Source organism: Micromys minutus (genome assembly GCF_963924665.1).
Source record: "Micromys minutus genome assembly, chromosome: 3".
Lineage (NCBI taxonomy): Eukaryota > Metazoa > Chordata > Mammalia > Rodentia > Muridae > Micromys > Micromys minutus.
The window spans coordinates 30,611,919-30,629,727 of NC_137972.1; the positions used below are offsets into that span (position 1 = coordinate 30,611,919).

At 41.2% G+C, this 17,809-nt stretch overlaps 1 protein-coding gene across 4 annotated transcripts in view; it reads left to right on the top strand.

Annotated features, from left to right (window-relative positions):
* RAF1 (Raf-1 proto-oncogene, serine/threonine kinase) overlaps nt 1-17,809 on the top strand; it is a gene marked incomplete at its 5' end in the record, with an annotated part of 59,625 nt that overhangs the window by 37,737 nt on the left and 4,079 nt on the right. The window contains 11 exons of one of the 4 annotated variants that reach the window (XM_080914635.1): nt 4,105-4,217; nt 6,584-6,686; nt 6,923-7,080; nt 8,591-8,689; nt 10,400-10,553; nt 11,060-11,119; nt 14,457-14,484; nt 14,593-14,720; nt 15,012-15,129; nt 16,984-17,068; nt 17,454-17,630. In XM_080914635.1, the coding sequence (XP_080770761.1) occupies nt 4,105-4,217; nt 6,584-6,686; nt 6,923-7,080; nt 8,591-8,689; nt 10,400-10,553; nt 11,060-11,119; nt 14,457-14,484; nt 14,593-14,720; nt 15,012-15,129; nt 16,984-17,068; nt 17,454-17,630 (1,223 nt within the window). The remainder of the gene's footprint in view (nt 1-4,104; nt 4,218-6,583; nt 6,687-6,922; nt 7,081-8,590; nt 8,690-10,399; nt 10,554-11,059; nt 11,120-14,456; nt 14,485-14,592; nt 14,721-15,011; nt 15,130-16,983; nt 17,069-17,453; nt 17,631-17,809) is intronic. The other 3 variants (XM_080914636.1, XM_080914637.1, XM_080914638.1) reach the window with 3 other exon arrangements.

The following is a 17,809-nucleotide window of genomic DNA, read 5'->3' on the forward strand; positions in this document are numbered from 1 at the left end:
TTTTTCTTCTTTTAGTTTCCAAGCTAATTGAAATTAAAGAAGAAGGGGAAAAAAAGACATTCTTTTATGAATGCAAAATATTAACTTAATTTTTGAGATGCAATTAAATATGAGGAAAATAAAATTTTCTGGGTTATTTTACTTTAGGAAAAAAGTCTAGATTTTTAATTTTGAAGACAATGTAGTTTTTGTTTTATGTGAATGGGTGTTTGCTGCCATGCATGTCTGTGTGCCAGTGCATTCCGTGCCCATAGAGGCCAGAAGAGGACATTACATTACTTGGAACTGGAGCTACAGACAGTCATGAGCTGCCGTGTGGTGCTGGGAATTGAATGTGGCTGCTCTGGAATTGCTTTTCACTGTTACGCCATCTCTCCATCTACATGGAAAATAATATTTTATTTCATAGCCCAAGATAGACTTTTAGGTTGCTTAAGAAGAAACTCCTGCCTTCTCTCTTCTCAGAGCACAGCATATTTCTGCATTTTCTCCATGGAATCAGTGACAGATTCATGTTGGAACCAGATGTTGTCAACAGGATTTTCTGACATGACCCCATTATTTTATAAAGACCCATTACTCAAAAATCTCTTAAATGTTCTGAACTTTGAAAGCAAAAGACCTGTTTGGTTTGAGTTGTAGGTTATCTAGGGCATTCTTCCAAGACAGGACCACGATGGCTAGGTCACATGGAACCTCCCATTTCCATTAAACCTGTAAGACCCTGGGAACCTGGCCTTTGTTCTTCTTGACTGAAGATACCCTTTCTCTCCCCCTTGGTGCACTTCTGTAGTACAACATTTCAATTTTCCTAATACCTTTTTTCTTTACGGCTTACGGTGGCTGATTATGACTGTGAGCTCCTAACTTTTGGATAAAGTTCTTTTAAATGTGTCAGCTCTCCTAACTCTAAATGTCATGTTTCTACAGTAATTTCAACCTGCAGTAATTTCGAATAACAGCAGCTCTTTTTTGCTTATTTCTCCAGGGGTAAAGAAAATGTTCACTTGTTAGTAATGCTTTATACAAGAAAGGTCATTTTGGTACTAAAAGAATAAAAAGGACTATTTCAAGATGAAAATGGATTCTGTTCGAAGGTGTATCACATGACAAAATAATTCAGCATGTCATAAATAATGAAGTTATTTTTCATGTTGCTGAACACTGCAATTTAGAACCAGATTTAATACTTGTTTTGGGTTCATTTGTAGATGTTGAAAACTAACAGCCATTGAGGCTGCAGAGATGGTTCTGCAGTTAAGAGGATCCTGGAGTTGAACTAGCAGCACCCTAGTTAAGCAGCCAACACCTTCCTGCTCCAGAGGATTTACATCTGTAGCCTCTGTTACAGTTCACCTTCATTTATGTTCATATCCCCCACCCCCCCATAGTTAGAAATATAAAAACCCCTCTAACAACAAAAAGAGAAACCAGTAGTAGTGGCTGCGAATAGTATTTCTCAGTTTTTTATTCATTTGTGTAATCCTTGACAGCCTGTGCAGGTGGCGGGGAGTTTGACATCTACTGAAACTTATGAGAAGCCTATAGCAGATGTTAGTTTCTTCTATTTCTTTGGCAAAAGATGATTTTCTCTGGGAAAACCATGGTGGAGAGTGTCTTTTGGCAGCCAGTATCCTCAGGCAGCCAGCACTCCCCATCTTAAAATGGCCACAGGATTGCTCGGTGAGACACCACTGAACTAATCACAGTGTGCATCCATGGGGGTAGGAGAAGTAGACTGAGGATTTGTCTAACTGAAACGACTTAGAGGAGTGATTGTCTTTAGAAGAATAATACTCTTTTAATGTTTCTTGTCATTTTGTCTTCTAAACATGCATGTCTTTCTGGGGGCTGCTTCTCATTGTTACTGGACAAGTGACTTACTAGAGCTGAGAACTAGAGCTGCTGCCCTTACAACCAGCCACCTGGCAGGCAGGCTAGACACAGGTTCCTGGGCTGTAGTCCAAAGTGATGGAAGCAGATTCCTTGGATGTGTTGGTACAGGGGGCTAAGAAGTCTCTTTCTGCTTCCCGTGCCGTTTACATCTGGAGACATCAGTGGACAGAGAATAAAGAGCTGTCTAGCTCTCAGAACCTGTGACTTCTAATGGAAACAGTAAAATAACTACACATTGCTTTACAGTTTTGAAAGCTGTGTTTTGAAGTATAGCTGCATGAGTCTGTCAGTGTGTGAGTTCAGCACTTTGCTGTTTTCTTTATAGCTCAGATCTCTAGTGCAGGCATGTCTGCCTTGTTTTGCTGGACACTAGTAAGGTGTTATAAGGGTAAATACCTACGAAAGAAAAGAGATTACAGTAACAGTTCTGGTATGTTCATCACCTGGCTTACCCTTGGCTGATCATAGCAGTTCTTTTTGTCTGTTTCCACCCACACCTTTTCATTTGTTTTGATACAAATCCCAGATAAGGTTTGTCTGAACTAGTTTGGTATGTCCAAGGAACTTTTTTCTTTAAACAGAGTACTCCATGCTGGGCTTATAAGAAACTTAGAGAATATTAATTGTTTAAACAGGCAACATGATTTACAAGTATGAGTGACGTCTACCTCTGTTTAATTCCCGGGTTCTTTCCATTAGTATTCCTGTGATAAAGAAGGTTTCTTAACCTGAAGAATCAGATGGCCTCACCCACAGCAAAGGAGGAGCTTTTATAACTTAGAAAACCCTTTTTCTTTCCTCTGATGTAATTGATCCTTTAGGAGAATCTTCTTTCTGACCTCTGTCACCCCTAAATTGTGTGTCCTACACACTCAAATTTTGCTGTAGTTGTCCCTTACTAACCTGTCTATTCTTCAAAGATTGGTGACTGGCCAGCTAAGTCCCTGTTAGTGGCCAGCTACATATCAAAATAAGGCTATGTGACAAACAGATACATTGTCATTCTTTAGGTTCTTTTTTGCTCCTTCCTACTAGCTTTGTCTCCAATTTGAATCCAGATGGTTTGGTCTGTTTTGAGGTTAGACATCTCTGCTTTGCTTCTTAAGACTCATTTCTATCTCAAGTTAGAGAAGAATGATGGAAAGGGGCAGAGGTTGCATCTGACAGAGTTGTATAGTCGGCCACAGTAGGGCTCCATGCAGGCAGTTCACAGCTACTTCATATCATCTTGCTGTCCTGGCTGGTTCTGTTGACTCTTCCTTTTTAATTTTCTAGGCTTTGAACCCAAAATATCTACTCTTTAAGATTTTATTCAGTATTTCAACACTGTGGGTACAGATACTTTGCATTGTACCTCTAAGCAGCAACCTAGCTTTTGAAGCATGGATTAGGGCACTGCAAGGGCACAGACTGCCTAGGCTGTCTGGTACACATTGGTGTCTGTCACTACAGTTAAGCAGGAACTCTGCTCCTCTGCTTCCTACTCGCCCTCACTACTTTGAAATTTGTTAGGAAGATCATTTCTCCATTTTGTTGAAAGTAGGCAAGAGTTTATTATAAAGGCTCATCTCATGTTTGTTTTACCTTCTGTTGCGCATGCTTATGTACACTTACTATACACTTACTGTAAGTCCAGATAACTAGAGAGTACCAAGCACCCCCCCCCCATACCACTTACAATTATTTTTAAAAACATTTCTTTTTTGGTGTGTGTGTGTGCACACACGCGCGTATGCATGTGTGCTCCATGGTGCATTTGTGGTGATCAGAGAATCATTAACTTCTGGAAGTTAGTGTCTGCTTCCACCATATTGGTCTCGGGTTGAATTTAAGTTGTCAGGTCTGTTAATAGCAAGGCATACATCTTTCTAACCCATACAACATACATAAACACATATTGCTTTCCCCACTTTTAAAATATTCTTACTCTTTGTATTGTTCTAATAAAATATTTTTTTTTAGTTAACATGGCATAGATTACTGTCCCCTCAGATAACTAATTAAGGGTAGTACAGGAGATACATGAAGTTCCAGTGCTGACTCAGGTCTGTGTGCATTCACTTGTACTTAATTCTGGATACTGAAGTGTTTTTCTCTGTGTTCACTATTGCAAACAGTATGTCATATGAGTGTGTATGTTTTCAGTGTTCATCTTTGCAAGGGGTGTTGTAGCCTACTAAAGGTACTAACGGTATCATTTGTTTGCAGGTTAATGTGCGGAATGGAATGAGCTTGCATGACTGCCTAATGAAAGCTCTGAAGGTGAGAGGCCTGCAGCCAGAGTGCTGTGCAGTGTTCCGACTTCTCCAGGAGCACAAAGGGTAAGAGCAAAGCCAGGCAGCACCTTTCAGAATTCTAAGCATTTCCTGGCCACAGATAACTCGTTCTATTACAAATGCTTTGTATTAGCTTCCCAGGGATTAGTGTGTGTGTATGAACTTTAGTTTGAAAGTATCAATTCAGAAAAATTTGCTACTGAGAACTTGAAATTATTGCCTGGACATTGTCTTTAAAAGTACAATGCATAGGAGATGCTATTAGCAATGTCCAGGGATGGAGGTGGTATTGTTAGAAGGCATGTTTTTGAGTGCAAAGAATTTTCCTAGTGTTTGCCATGCAGAGTGGGTACTCTAAACATGTTTGTATTGTTTCTTACAGTTAAGAATGCTAAGGGCTGAAGAGATGGCTCATTAATGGCATTTGATGCTCTTTCAGAGAACTCAGGTTTAGTTCTCCACACTTACATCAGGTGGTTCACAACTAATTGTAGCTCCACCTCCAGGAGATCTGATGCCTTCTTCTGATCTCCAAGAGGATCTTTACACACCTGGCCCACATACTACTTAGAGGCATTCACATATACAGAAAGATGTTTCTTACCCTCCCCTCTTTTTTTAAAAATAATTTTTAAAGATTTATTTATTTTATGTATATGAGTACCCTGACTTCATGTATACCAGAAGAGGGCATTTCAGGTGGTTGCTGAGATTTGAACTCAGAATCTCTGGAAGATCAGCCTGTGCTCGTAACTGATGAGCCATCTCTCCAGCGTCCTCCCCTTCCCTTCTTTCCCTGTTTCTTGCCCCTTGCTCCCTGCTCCCTATCCTTAAACCTTTTCATCTTTACCTGGGAAACACTCGTCAGTACAGTGCTTGCCATGCCATCTGATTGCCAGACTGACATAGTCCTAGGTGTGGCTGCGCCTTGTAACTCAGTATCTGGACACAGAGACAGGCAGGTCCCTGGAGCTTGCTGGCCTGTTTAGTCTAATTGGTGAGCTCCAGATCAGTGAGAGAACTTGTCTCAAAAAGCAAGATAGATGGATCCTGACGAATAACATGTTGTCTTGCTACATGTACACATTTACTATAGTCCCAAAGAGAAATAAATTCTTGTCATTGACGCTTTCTTACCCATCTTTTTTTAAGTACTGGAGACAGAACTTAGGGCCTGGAATATGCTAAGTATTCAGATAAGTGTTAAGTCTTGGCTTTCTGATATCTACATGGCTGAACGAGGTAGGGAATTTCTCCTTCCAGGAAAATAGACCTTACTTCCAGCAGTGGTATTGAGATAGAGATGGTTCCCCATCTCCAAAGACCAGATCATGGCCTATAGCGAAAGAGCTCCACATATGTACTGTTGTTTACTTTCTCAGCCAAACCTTTGACTTTGTCCTCTTTGGGGAACAGTGCTTCTGTTACTAACCTCTTGCTTGTTCTTGCTGTGGTTCTGAGTTCTCTGGCTGGAGTGCACATCACAGGAGAGAGACTCCTCACAGAACTTACCCTTCACGTGTCGGTTCCTCTGTTTATTCAGTTACTTTGCTAATCTTCAACACGTCATCACCTCTAGCTGGACTGATTTCTATGTCTGTCCCCAAGCTGATACATAGACTTCCTTAAGAATTGGGGAGATCCTGAGCCTTAGTCCCATCTTCTCCAGAGCTGTACTGATTTGGAACTGATCTTTGTTCTCTCCTGCCTTTTTAGGAAGTGGGGTTTCCTTCCCAGTCTTCATTAGGAAATAATAGCGCTTTAGACAGATACCATTTCCCTACCTTGCACAGGGAATTATCTTAAGAAATGAATTATTGCTCTCTGGATAATCAGAGGAGTGGCTTGTTGGCTTCTGGAAGGTGGGTGATAAGAGGGACCTGAGTGATATCATATGAGTTACATTTCTTAATTAGAAATACCCATCCTCAGCAAATGGGGCAGATGAACTGAACCAAACAGTTTTTGCTCAAATCACTATGGTTTCCTGTCTTTCTTGTTCTGGGTACAGAAAAAGTGCTGTCAGTCAATTTTAAAGATTGTTGTGCTCCTATAGACTTGTGTTTATTTTTATAATTTCTACAAATGACTTTTAAGTCTGCAGGTAATGTACAGAACACTTGTGTTTTATTCTTTGTATGTATTAGATTGAAGTAGCTGTTGAACACTAACCTGTAGTGATTTGGTAGGACTTTAACATTGTATAGTTACTCTTGTCTGGGGATTGTTCTATTTCATTGTTTAAAGGACACTTTATTCTAGGGGCATACATTTTGGCTTATTTTTAGGGTGGGACCAGAACACCTGTGAGGTGTGCTTAGACAGCATGCAGTAGACAGTTGAATTGCTCTGTGTCTTGAGCCTTGTCCAGTGTTCATTCATGTTATGCTTCATGTTATGTTAATTTTTAGTAAGAAAGCACGCTTAGACTGGAACACCGATGCCGCCTCTCTGATTGGAGAAGAACTGCAAGTGGATTTTTTGGATCACGTTCCACTCACAACTCACAACTTTGTAAGTTTCAGCTCCTCTTTCTTTGCCATTCTGGGCTCTCTACGGTGGATCGTTGAGTTTTCTGAGAAGCCCTGGGTACACACTGTTAGCTGGTTTCCGCTCTCCCTGTGCTGTCATGTATAGCTGGCAGTTTAGTCCATTAACCTCTCCCCTCTGTCGCTGAATCTGACAGTGCTGGAAGTGTGATTCTTCCCTCTTGGAATTCTCATGCTCCCATACCTGCTTTCTTGTCACAGGCTCGGAAAACGTTCCTGAAGCTTGCATTCTGTGACATCTGCCAAAAGTTCCTGCTAAATGGATTTCGATGTCAGACTTGTGGCTACAAGTTTCATGAGCACTGTAGCACCAAAGTACCTACTATGTGTGTGGACTGGAGTAATATCAGACAGCTCTTGTAAGGCACTGTGGTTTTTTTCCTTGTAAAAAATGTCAGGGTCAGGTCCAGAAACACTTTTGAGGGTGTTATATATTTTCAATATTAAATCTGAATTTTAGATTTGCTAAATAAATGATTGCTGTGAGTCAGAAACTACCTACTTTAGAAGCATAATAGTTCTGAGATTGTTATTTTTAGCGTGGTGGTTGTCTAGTTGCAAAATGAACAGCAAGGGAACTGGGAGATGGTGCAGTTGGTAGAGAGCTGAGTTTGATCAGCAGCTCTGACATAAAAGCTGGGCCCACAGTGTACAGTCTCAGAGTTGGGGAAGTGGAGCCAGGTCTATCCTTGGGTTTGCTACCCAGCTAGTCTAGCTGAGTCACTGAGTTCTAGTTTCACTGAGAGATCTTGTCTCAAAAACTAAGGTGGAGAGTAATTGAGGAAGACTTTTAGCAACTTTTAGCATTGACTGGTGGTATTCACATAGTCCTGTGAACTCAGACACACATGCACTTAAACAAATGCCAAAAGCAGGCAGGACCCATTGTCTGTCAAATTGTTATTGACACTGATTTATCAAGGAAAAGAACAGGGACATGGGAATTAAAGGGCGGGGATCTCTCTTCACCTGGGCTGCTAGTGGCCAGGGCTGTAGGTTGTTCCCAAGAAAGCAGAAAGTGGAACTTGTGCTGTTTCCTTCCTCTCACACTGGGGAACAATGTGTTTGGGCCTCAGACAGTTTGGATATAAAAAGTTGAGGCTCTCTGTTAGGAGATAAGCCAGATACAAAAATATATTTCACAGAGAGAAAATAATTTAAATAATTGCATATTTTAAATTACACTTCTTAGAGTCTTTTTAAAACTTGTGTTGAGATTATGAAAAGTCAGTTTTATCCTTATTGGAACATGTTAGGACAAAGAGTATGGTCTTCACTCATAATGGGAAGGAACCTTTTAGCTCCCATAGAAGTCACCTGTTGATTTTCAGAGCACTTGAGTGACAGAAAGGCATGTGTTTGTGACCAGTGAACACCTCAGACCCTCAGGACTGTCACTAGCACTTCCAAGTCTCAGCTCCCTCATTTCAGAAGGGTTGGCTTAGCACAAGGACTCAGCATTTGGAATGAAAATGCCTGGTTAATAGTAATCCCACTTTCCCTTCTATTGTTAGTACTGAATATAATTAATGTGTGTGTGTGTGTGTGTGTGTGTGTGTGTGTGTGTGTGTTTCAAAGACGACGACTCCAGAAAAGCTGTATGTAGTGTAGGTTGTGAAATGTCATATTATTACTTAAGAAACATGTAGTATAGCTGGACAGGATCACTTTTCTAGAGATGTGCCCTGGTAGGATGTATATTTATCAGCAAGTTGCTCTCACCCAGTCTATAATCCAACCCTTTAGATTGATGGTCTCTTCATAGCAGGTGACTGACTTGGGGTTTAGCTTTGGGTTTAGAGGCAAGGTGGGATGGTTTCTCTGTGAGAGGCCTGAATCCATAAATGAGTCTTTCCACGTTTCATTTAGGCTGTTTCCAAATTCCACTGCTGGGGATAGTGGAGTCCCAGCACCACCTTCTTTCACAATGCGTCGGATGCGAGAATCTGTTACCCGGATGCCTACTAGGTAATGTTTTATTTTGAGCTCTTTTGGAAAGTTACACTGGGTTGGGTGGGTCAGCAGTCTGAAAACAAAGAAGTCCCTCTTCAGGGCCTGCTGTCTAAAGAACCTTTGCTGCTTCTGTGGAACACCAAGTGGAGATCTTTCTCTGTGTGATCCCAGCATACTTAAATTTTGAAAAGTGATTTTCGACTTACAATACAATCCCTAGGTCTCACATTACATTTATAAAAAGCTTGAGGTTCTGCCTTCTTCCAGTTGTGGTGAATTAAGCATCTGTGGAAAGGGTCCCCAAAATGAGTAGAGCAACTAAGAAGAAAATCAGACCTTAACTTGTAAATGTTTATCCCAGCCTTAATATTCAGATAGTTGGAGATACATTTTCCTCTTATGCTCCGAGTTTGCCTTAAACTTGTCTGTGCTGTTTTCTGGCTTTAAAACTCCAAGTTCAGTGGAGTTTACATCTTGGTCAGTGACAGGCAAGTACTTATAACCTAAGATAAAAATCTTCATTTTTGTCTAAAATGTCTGAGAGCTAATCAGCTACCATTTTATGACCCCTGTAAAGCTACTATAGCTAGTTAAAGGCAGCATTTTATTTAGACCTTTTTTTTTTAATTTAAAGATTTACCTATTTTATGTATATGAGTACACTGTCTTCAGACAAACCAGAAGATGGTTGTGAGCCACCATGTGGTTGCTGGGAATTGAACTCAGGACCTCTGGAAGAACAGTTAGTGCTCTTAACCACTGAGCCACCTCTCCAGCTCCCAAAGGCAGCATTTTAGAACAAAGATTTTGTACTGAAATATATGTTTTTGCTCGACTTGAAGGAATCCTTTTTGTTAATTTGAAAACCACATTCAAGCAGAAAACAACTTACCTTTAAGATAAGAAACTAGACTTTGAAAACCTAAATGTAGAATTCCTAGTGCAACATGGCATTTCAGTGAGGGAAAGTCTTTCCTAAACAAGGCCAGGCCTGTTCAGGGTGGTATGGGCACAGACAGAACAGTGTCCCTTAGAAAAGTCAGTCCTTACCTCTTGAATTTGAGTGCAACCTAAACAAATTTCATCTACAGAACAAATATGAAGTTGGGGTGGAATTTATAGGGTCTTACCTAGGCTAGGCTGGTGACATGCTATGGAGTCTTCCTTTTAGTCACAGGAGTTATTGGTTTTAAAATGTTGGGGCTCAGACACTAGAACCTTATACAGGCTAGGTAAACCTGCCAGGAGCTGCACCCACCCCTCATTCTATACTTGTTAGCGTAGGTTTCTAGGCTGAAACAGTCTTCATAGGTCAGGGTTGCAGATGTTTTAACAGTAGAACACACACTTTGCTGTGTTCTGGCTACAGGAAGAGATTTTCAGTCTTCAAATTAAATTTGGAAGTTAGGTGGTACTTGTAGCAAACACTGATCTGTTCTTAGAAATGTAAAATCTGAAGTATTCTGAAGTGTGATTTATTACCAAGGAGAAATTGTATAATGGACTCTCCTTTTTGCACATTTATTTTTCATTTTCAAAATTTTGCATGAGAAGGAACACAGAAGAATTTATAGTGCATACTGAGAGAGTGAAATGTTGTGTCAAGAGTTGTATGGGTCAGGTTTGCCCTAAAGAGTCTTAATGAGCTAAGCAGTTAAAAAAAGACTTTGCCAATGTGGAGGCCTGAGTGCCAATCATGGAACTTTCTTTCTCCTCCGTGCCTAGTTCCCAGCACAGATACTCCACACCCCATGCCTTCACTTTCAACACCTCCAGCCCTTCCTCTGAAGGTTCCCTGTCCCAGAGGCAGAGGTCAACGTCCACTCCCAATGTCCACATGGTCAGCACCACCCTGCCTGTGGACAGCAGGATGATTGAGGTAAAAGGGCCCCTTGGGGGTGGTGATGAGCTGTGTAGTTAATATTGAGAAGCACAGAGAATGTGGATTTCAAAGCTGCTCAGGAATGTTGCAGTACTTTCTCAGGCTCTTGGACTTTGAAATGTTCTTTTTAAAAATCTGTTAATGCCTCTAGACTGGCTTAATAACTAGGCCAGTGTGTTGCTCCATCAGGAAACAGAACTCCTTGCTAATGTGTCCCAGCTTTGGATGTGATTTCCTTGCACTGGTACAGACACTGCAGAGCAGTAAGGGGTGTAGTGTGAAGACCTCAGATGCTCTAGAGGATTGTAAAGTAGGAGGTCTGGGATCTACTATGCACTGAGGGAAATGTGTCAGTACCAGTCAGTGTTTGCAGACTGCCTTTTCCTTTCTTGTATGTTCTGTTTGTTTGCTTTGCTTTCCAGTTCATCTTTAAAATTGACTGAATCACTTCAAATGCTTCCTTTGTTCTTTATTCTTCTTTATTTCTCATTGCTTTGGACTAGAATAACAGCCTGAATGCTTCTCCCAGGGCGTGCTCCAGACGGTTTTGTCTGAGGGGAAGAGTAGGTATTTTCTTCATGCCTTTGCTTTCTTGGGTTTAACAGAAGAGACTGTCAGATGGTAGATTAAGTGAGACAACTATACATTTATATTTCTAGCCAGACTTGCCATGATTATTTTTCCTTTTCTGTAGTTATGAGTAAAACAAACACTCTGTGGGTTACCACTGATAGGTGAATTTCTCAAGGTAGATTCTTGAAGACAGGGTATTGAAATAGTTTTTAAAAACTCAGTTATTTTAGAAGATAGACTAATATAGTAACACAGCAACTGTACTGAGTTCAGACATTAGAAATCAAAACATTTCATCCATCTGGTTGATATGACTTAGAAAAGTTTATCAGAAAGTCTGGCATACTAGCACATATCTAGAATCCCAGCACTCTGGAGGACCTTATTGAAGACCAGCCTGGGCTAATAACATGGTAAGATCCTATTTCAAAATCAAATAAAAAGACTCCGGACATGATCACATAACTATGCTTTCTCTACACCATGAACTGATCTTTGTAAAAACTTGTTCCTTGACACCTGTCATCAGGTGCAGTTTCTTTCTAGCTATAAATCACTTTTAACCACTTGTCCTACCCCATGTAAGCTATGGGCTTTATCATTATTAGTCCTAGTCATATAATCATAAAGTAGCTATTTTCTTCCAACTTGTTCCTGTTTAAACTGTTAGTATATTCAAAGTGAAATTCTTCCATTTCTAACATAACTAGCACAAGTATTAATCCTGTTTGCCTCAAAAGAAATTTTTGTTTATGGCTTTTTTCCCCCCCTTTATGGAGGTGGTATTGTGTTCTTTTTGAGACAGGGTCTCTCTATAGTTCTGGCTGTCTTGGCACTCACTATGTAGACCAAGGCAGAGATCTGCCTGCCTCTGCCTCTCAAGTGCCACTGTGTCTGGCTTTTTTTCCCTTTCCTTTTTCTTTTTGATAACACAGGATTCATTCAGCATTTTGGACTGTATATTGTTATTTGGCTTAGCACTAGTTATGTTCTAAATTAATACTTAAACTTAGGAGAACTTAAAATTTTATCCTGGGATTATGTGATCCAATTATAGTAATTAAGAAACATTAAAAATTATCCTGCTGTACTTAGAATATAATTCTAATCAATTAAAATAACAAGAAATTGGTTGAATGACCAGTGTTTCTCCTACTTGCCTGCCATTATGTTATACTTTAAAAAAAAAAATAGACACTAGGCTTTCCACCTCTTCCCACCCAGGAACACATCAGGCCTAGTTTGAGTTGTAGAGTGAAGGTCTGTATTGTGTGTGCAAACATGTGCATGCTAGAGATGGATGTTAGGTGTCTTCCTCAATTGCCCTTCCATCTGTGTTTTGAAATAGGGTCTCATTGAACCTGGAGCTTGCTGGCTAGGCTAGGCTGGCCAGCCAGTGAGCCTCCAGGATCCTCTTGTCACCATGTGCCACCACATGAGGATTAAACTCTGGGCTTCATTCTTACATGACAAGCCCTTTAGCAACCAAATCCTCTCACCAGTCCCAAGGATTTGGATTCTTAAGTATCTCTGTGGATGTTTTACAGATAGGCTTGGGACTCAGAATTAAGCTTTACTGTATGTTCTTAAGATACTTGGACAGAGTGGCTGAAACTCTGTACGTGTGTGTGTGTGTGCGTGTACGTGCGTCAGAGAGAGAGAGAGCACACTCAATTTGATTTGTGGCTCTTTTATTTTTGTAAATATATCTTTGAAAGCTAATCATGGTGGTGCTATGATTAGCTAACAAGGGTGTGGCAGGAGAATGGCAAGTTCAGAGCTAGCCTGGGCTACACAGTGAGATCTGTATTTTAAAAAACCAGCCAGCCAGCCAGCCAGCCAGCCAGCCAACCAACCAACAAAAAACACGACTGGAGTGATGGCCCAGCAGTTAAGAGTACTTTTTTTGGAGAGGACACTATTTAGGTCCCAGCACCCACATACAAGTTTACTGCTGTTTACAACTTTAGGTCTGGAGAATGTAATATCCTCTTCTGGCCTCCAAGGGGCACTACACAAAGGTGGTGCACACACATATACACAGGCAAAACACCCTTACATAGAACATGAAAAACAAACATTAAAATATTGATTGGGGACATTTTAGTAATAACATTGTAGAAGAAATAACATGTTTACTGTGGTTGTACAAAGAAAAGTAACAGATGACTTCTAGAAAGACATTTTTGAAGTGATGAGGGTCAAGTGGTTTTATATTACTGCCTAAAAATCCCACCCCAAGGCAGAATTTTAAATAATTTTATTATTTATTTTTTTAATAATGTAAGTACACCGTAGCTGTCTTCAGACGCACCAGAAGAGGGCATTGGATCCCATAAGATGGTTGTGAGCCACCATGTGGTTGCTGGGAATTGAACTCAGGACCTCTGGAAGAACAGTCAGTGCTTTTAACCTTGGAGCCATCTCTCCAGCCCATCAAGGAAGAATTTTAAAATTAGAGTTTAGATTCTATTCTCTCATAGATAGTTAACAGTGTTTGCTGCTCTTGTAGGGCATGAGTTCAGGTCCAAGTACCCATGTCAGGAAGCACACAACTATCTGTAATTCCAGTTTCAGGGATGTTGCATTATCTTTTGACTTCTGTGGGTACCTGCATTTTCATGTGTTTGGTGAACCACACTAAAATTAAATCTTTTTAAAATGTCCTATTGAGGTAGGTCGCCATGATTTGGACTATTCTTTGAAACAGTGTCTAGTAGAGTTGGCTTGTCACATAAGAGAATGTAGCCTGCTTGAGAACATCACTAAGATTTAATGTAATATCTCAGTGTTAACAGAGCTGAGGCTGAGATTCATATTCTGTTCATGTGAATTTAAAAAAAATGTAAACACAGGATTCAGGCTCTGGGGTTCGTCCTTGTCTTTTTAGTTTCCCATGGCTTAGGCCTTAAGTAATTCTTACCTGTGTCAAACCTATATTGTCCTTATTCCTAATGAAGTAAAAATGAGCCTGTCACTGGATCTCTGTCTCTCTGTCTCTGGTTAAGTCTCAGTAGAGCAGGATCCTGAGTCTTTGGAGGAGATCCTTATTAATAGTAAAGTGCCAGCCTTTGATGAAGGTTTGCTTCTTTCTGTTGCTTTTTTTCTGAGAAATGTTGTTGTTACCATGAAAAGTTACATTCACTTAATGTAATATTTAATAGAAATAAATCTTGGAAAATTTTGCTTTTGACATTAGGTAAACCAGAAGTTTAGAATCCAGAAGTATACTTCTAATTTAGAATTAATAATTGGTTTGCTCCTACAACCCTTCTGCAAGAGAAAGCCTTTGTAGCTTGTCTGACCAGCTTTTGTTTTTTGTTTCAGGATGCAATTCGAAGTCACAGTGAATCAGGTACTTTACCCCAGTCATTTAGTGATCAGTAATGGGCTTTTTTCTCTCTATGCTGTGATCTTCTGTTGGTTTATCTACGTGCGGATTCTGTTTGTCTTGTCTATTAAGCCTCACCTTCAGCCCTGTCCAGCAGCCCCAACAACCTGAGCCCAACAGGCTGGTCACAGCCCAAAACCCCTGTGCCAGCACAAAGAGAGCGGGCACCAGGATCTGGGACCCAGGAAAAAAACAAAATTGTGAGTATGGCCAGTAAACTCCTGTCACTAAGGGTTCAGTAAAGATAAACTCTTGGAAATTAGATATTTGTGGGTGGGAACCTAATAAAATGTATTAAAGGAAAATGAATGACGGTGCTCCTTAGCACCTTCATATCCCATAAGTTGCCATTCGGCTACAACTTACTAAAGTGGCATCTCCTCAAAGACAGAAATTGTAGCTTCAGTGACAATGTCCATCTTTAAAGAAAGTAGGAGCAGATGAGGTTAGGATGATCCTTATGGATTATAAATGATCTCCACTTGTTTCAGAGGCCTCGTGGGCAGAGAGATTCAAGTTATTACTGGGAAATAGAAGCCAGTGAGGTGATGCTCTCTACTCGGATCGGGTCGGGCTCCTTTGGCACTGTGTACAAGGGCAAGTGGCATGGTGAGTTTGGGGCCTATTTCTGCCTGCAGGGCTCTGGTGGTCAGGTTCCAGCAGAGAGGGCTAGGGGATTCTTGATTCAAGAATCTCTATGGGTACTTGATCACATCTGGCAATTAAATCAATTTTGAAATTTCACAGCATCTTAACCTTACATTATTTTAATTTATTTTATTTTTTAAGATTTATTTATTTAATGATGAGTACACTGTAGCTATCTTCAGACCCACCAGAAAAGGGCACCAAGATCCCATGACAGGTGGTTGAATGTGCTTATAAAGTTGATGTCCTGTCCCCCAGTTCAGACATGGTGCTAATAACCTTTATAGATAATAGGGCAGAAATGGAGAAAAATTCTGAGTATCAAGTGTGCAGACATCAGATTGCTCTGGAAACAGCAGCATTTACTTCTCTCGGTGTACATCATTACATAAGCCTTGCCTTGCTTATTGTATGAGCAGTTGATTTCTTACGAGCATAAATCAGAGTTGGTGATTTGCAGAGTGACTCTTCTGAGTGTATCTTTAGTCTGCAGAGGGATGCTGTCACTGCAGCAGGCTGGGAACTATCACCTCGAGCCTCCTTCCCACACTCATAGCCCACCTTCCTGTTCTTTTAAGTTTTGCCTTTGCAGGCACCAGGCCACCAACCATCTTTCTGGCCTCATCACTTAAGATGACCTGATCCCCCTACCTTCTCTCACCTCCACTCTAAGCCCTCATGGTTTGTTTCCTACTATAACTCCAAGCCTGCCCTCACTTGGGCTATTGAGCCAAATTCTTCTCTAGTCCTTCTGTTTTACACATGCTCACTTTTGTTCTTGGTGCAGTATATATTTTTCCTAATGCTTACAGTCCGCTGCCTCCAGGAAACATCCTCATACACTCCCCACTTCTCAGTAGTCTTTGAGCCCAGCTACTATCTTGTCTCAGACTTGACAGCCATGCAGCAATCTCCTTCCTCTGCCATGTGGCTGATTCTAGGGTACACATGGTTTATGATCACTGTGCTGGACAGGTGGTTCCAGCACTGTTATCTCCTCCACTCAGATGAGCTGCATCCTCTCCAACAGCCTGTGCCTTGGTGCTGGGAGTCTGTTGTCAGGTCAGGTGTAGATGATAAACTGGAGTTCACAGACTGGGACCTCCAAAACAGACTGGTGCAAGACTACATGTCTTGGGTTGAAGCCACCTCAGACTTTGATCATTGGTGTCTTGGTTAATTTGACTGTTTTTTAGACAAGGTTTTGGGATAACCTAGGCTGGCCTCCTGCCTCAGTTCTCAGACTATACAGCGTTATGAAAAGGTCCTAGCAGGGCAGTGGTAGCACACTTGGGAGGCAGAGGTAGGTAGATCTACATTGTCTCAATGCCCTTCACTACCCCGCAGCAACTCAGTATTCCTATTGCTTCCACTGATTTCATCCTCACAGGGTAAGGCTGTGGAGCTAACCCATATGACCCACCTTGATGCTCAAGTAGATACAAGCTTGTTGCAGGCCTCCATGGGTATGAGTAGCAGGGAAATGTCTCAGCCATTTGATGTATATTAGTTGGCTTACTTTTCTTTGAAAAGTGACTCCCTATCTTCCTTAGAATTAGGGGTTTTGAAAGGCTGGGAGGTGGCTTAGTTTGTAAAAAGTGCTTGCCATCTGAACATGAGGACCTGAGTTCAAGCCCTAGCACTAGTTGTACTGACTTGCAATCTCAGTACTGGGGAGGTAGAAAGTAGCTGACCCCAGTCAGTGAGTCCCAGTGAGAACCTGTCTCAAAAAAACAAGGTAAGATGCACACAAATCCTAAGGTATTGGAAAACTAAAGACTAAATAACTGAGTATGACCACAAATTAATTTGCAGGAGATGTTGCAGTTAAGATCCTAAAGGTGGTTGACCCAACTCCAGAGCAACTTCAAGCCTTCAGGAACGAAGTGGCTGTTTTGCGGTAAGCCCAGCCCCTGGACAGCAGGGTTAGCTAGGGCCAGGCTGTCAGGTCAGCACCTGCTGTGGGTTTTAAGGGACATTCCTCCAGCATATATGTGCTGGAACCCTTTTCATGAACTCTAAACAACTCAGCTCTATGGGGTTTGGTTTGTGGTATTAAGGTTGTTTTTAACCTTTGTTTCTAAGCATCTTTTTATAGCTAATCTGCTTTGCTTTGAAGCTCAAACCCTTATCCTAGTTACTGGATCACTCTTAGGTTTGTAGGGATGAGGGGTCCTGTACATTATAGGGATGAGGGGTCCTGTACAAAGCTCATCCTCTGTAAGCAAGGCTAGCATGGAGGTGTACAAAGGGTGGTCTCACAGTTGTACTTCTGCTTCCTCTAGCAAAACACGGCATGTTAATATCCTGCTGTTCATGGGGTACATGACAAAGGACAACCTGGCAATTGTGACCCAGTGGTGTGAGGGCAGCAGTCTCTACAAACACCTGCATGTCCAGGAGACCAAATTCCAGATGTTCCAGCTAATTGACATTGCCCGACAGACAGCTCAGGGAATGGAGTAAGTAGACAGCTTGGTGAGTCCTTGTGGCTTAAACCCTGAGTTTCCCTTTAGTGGCGCTTGGGTGGGCTCTTTTACAGCAGGTATTTATGTCTGGAGTTCCCATTTCTCGTCAGCCTGACTGCCCATTCAGCCAGGAACCTCTCCTTAAATTATGTATATTTATGTGTGTAGGTTTG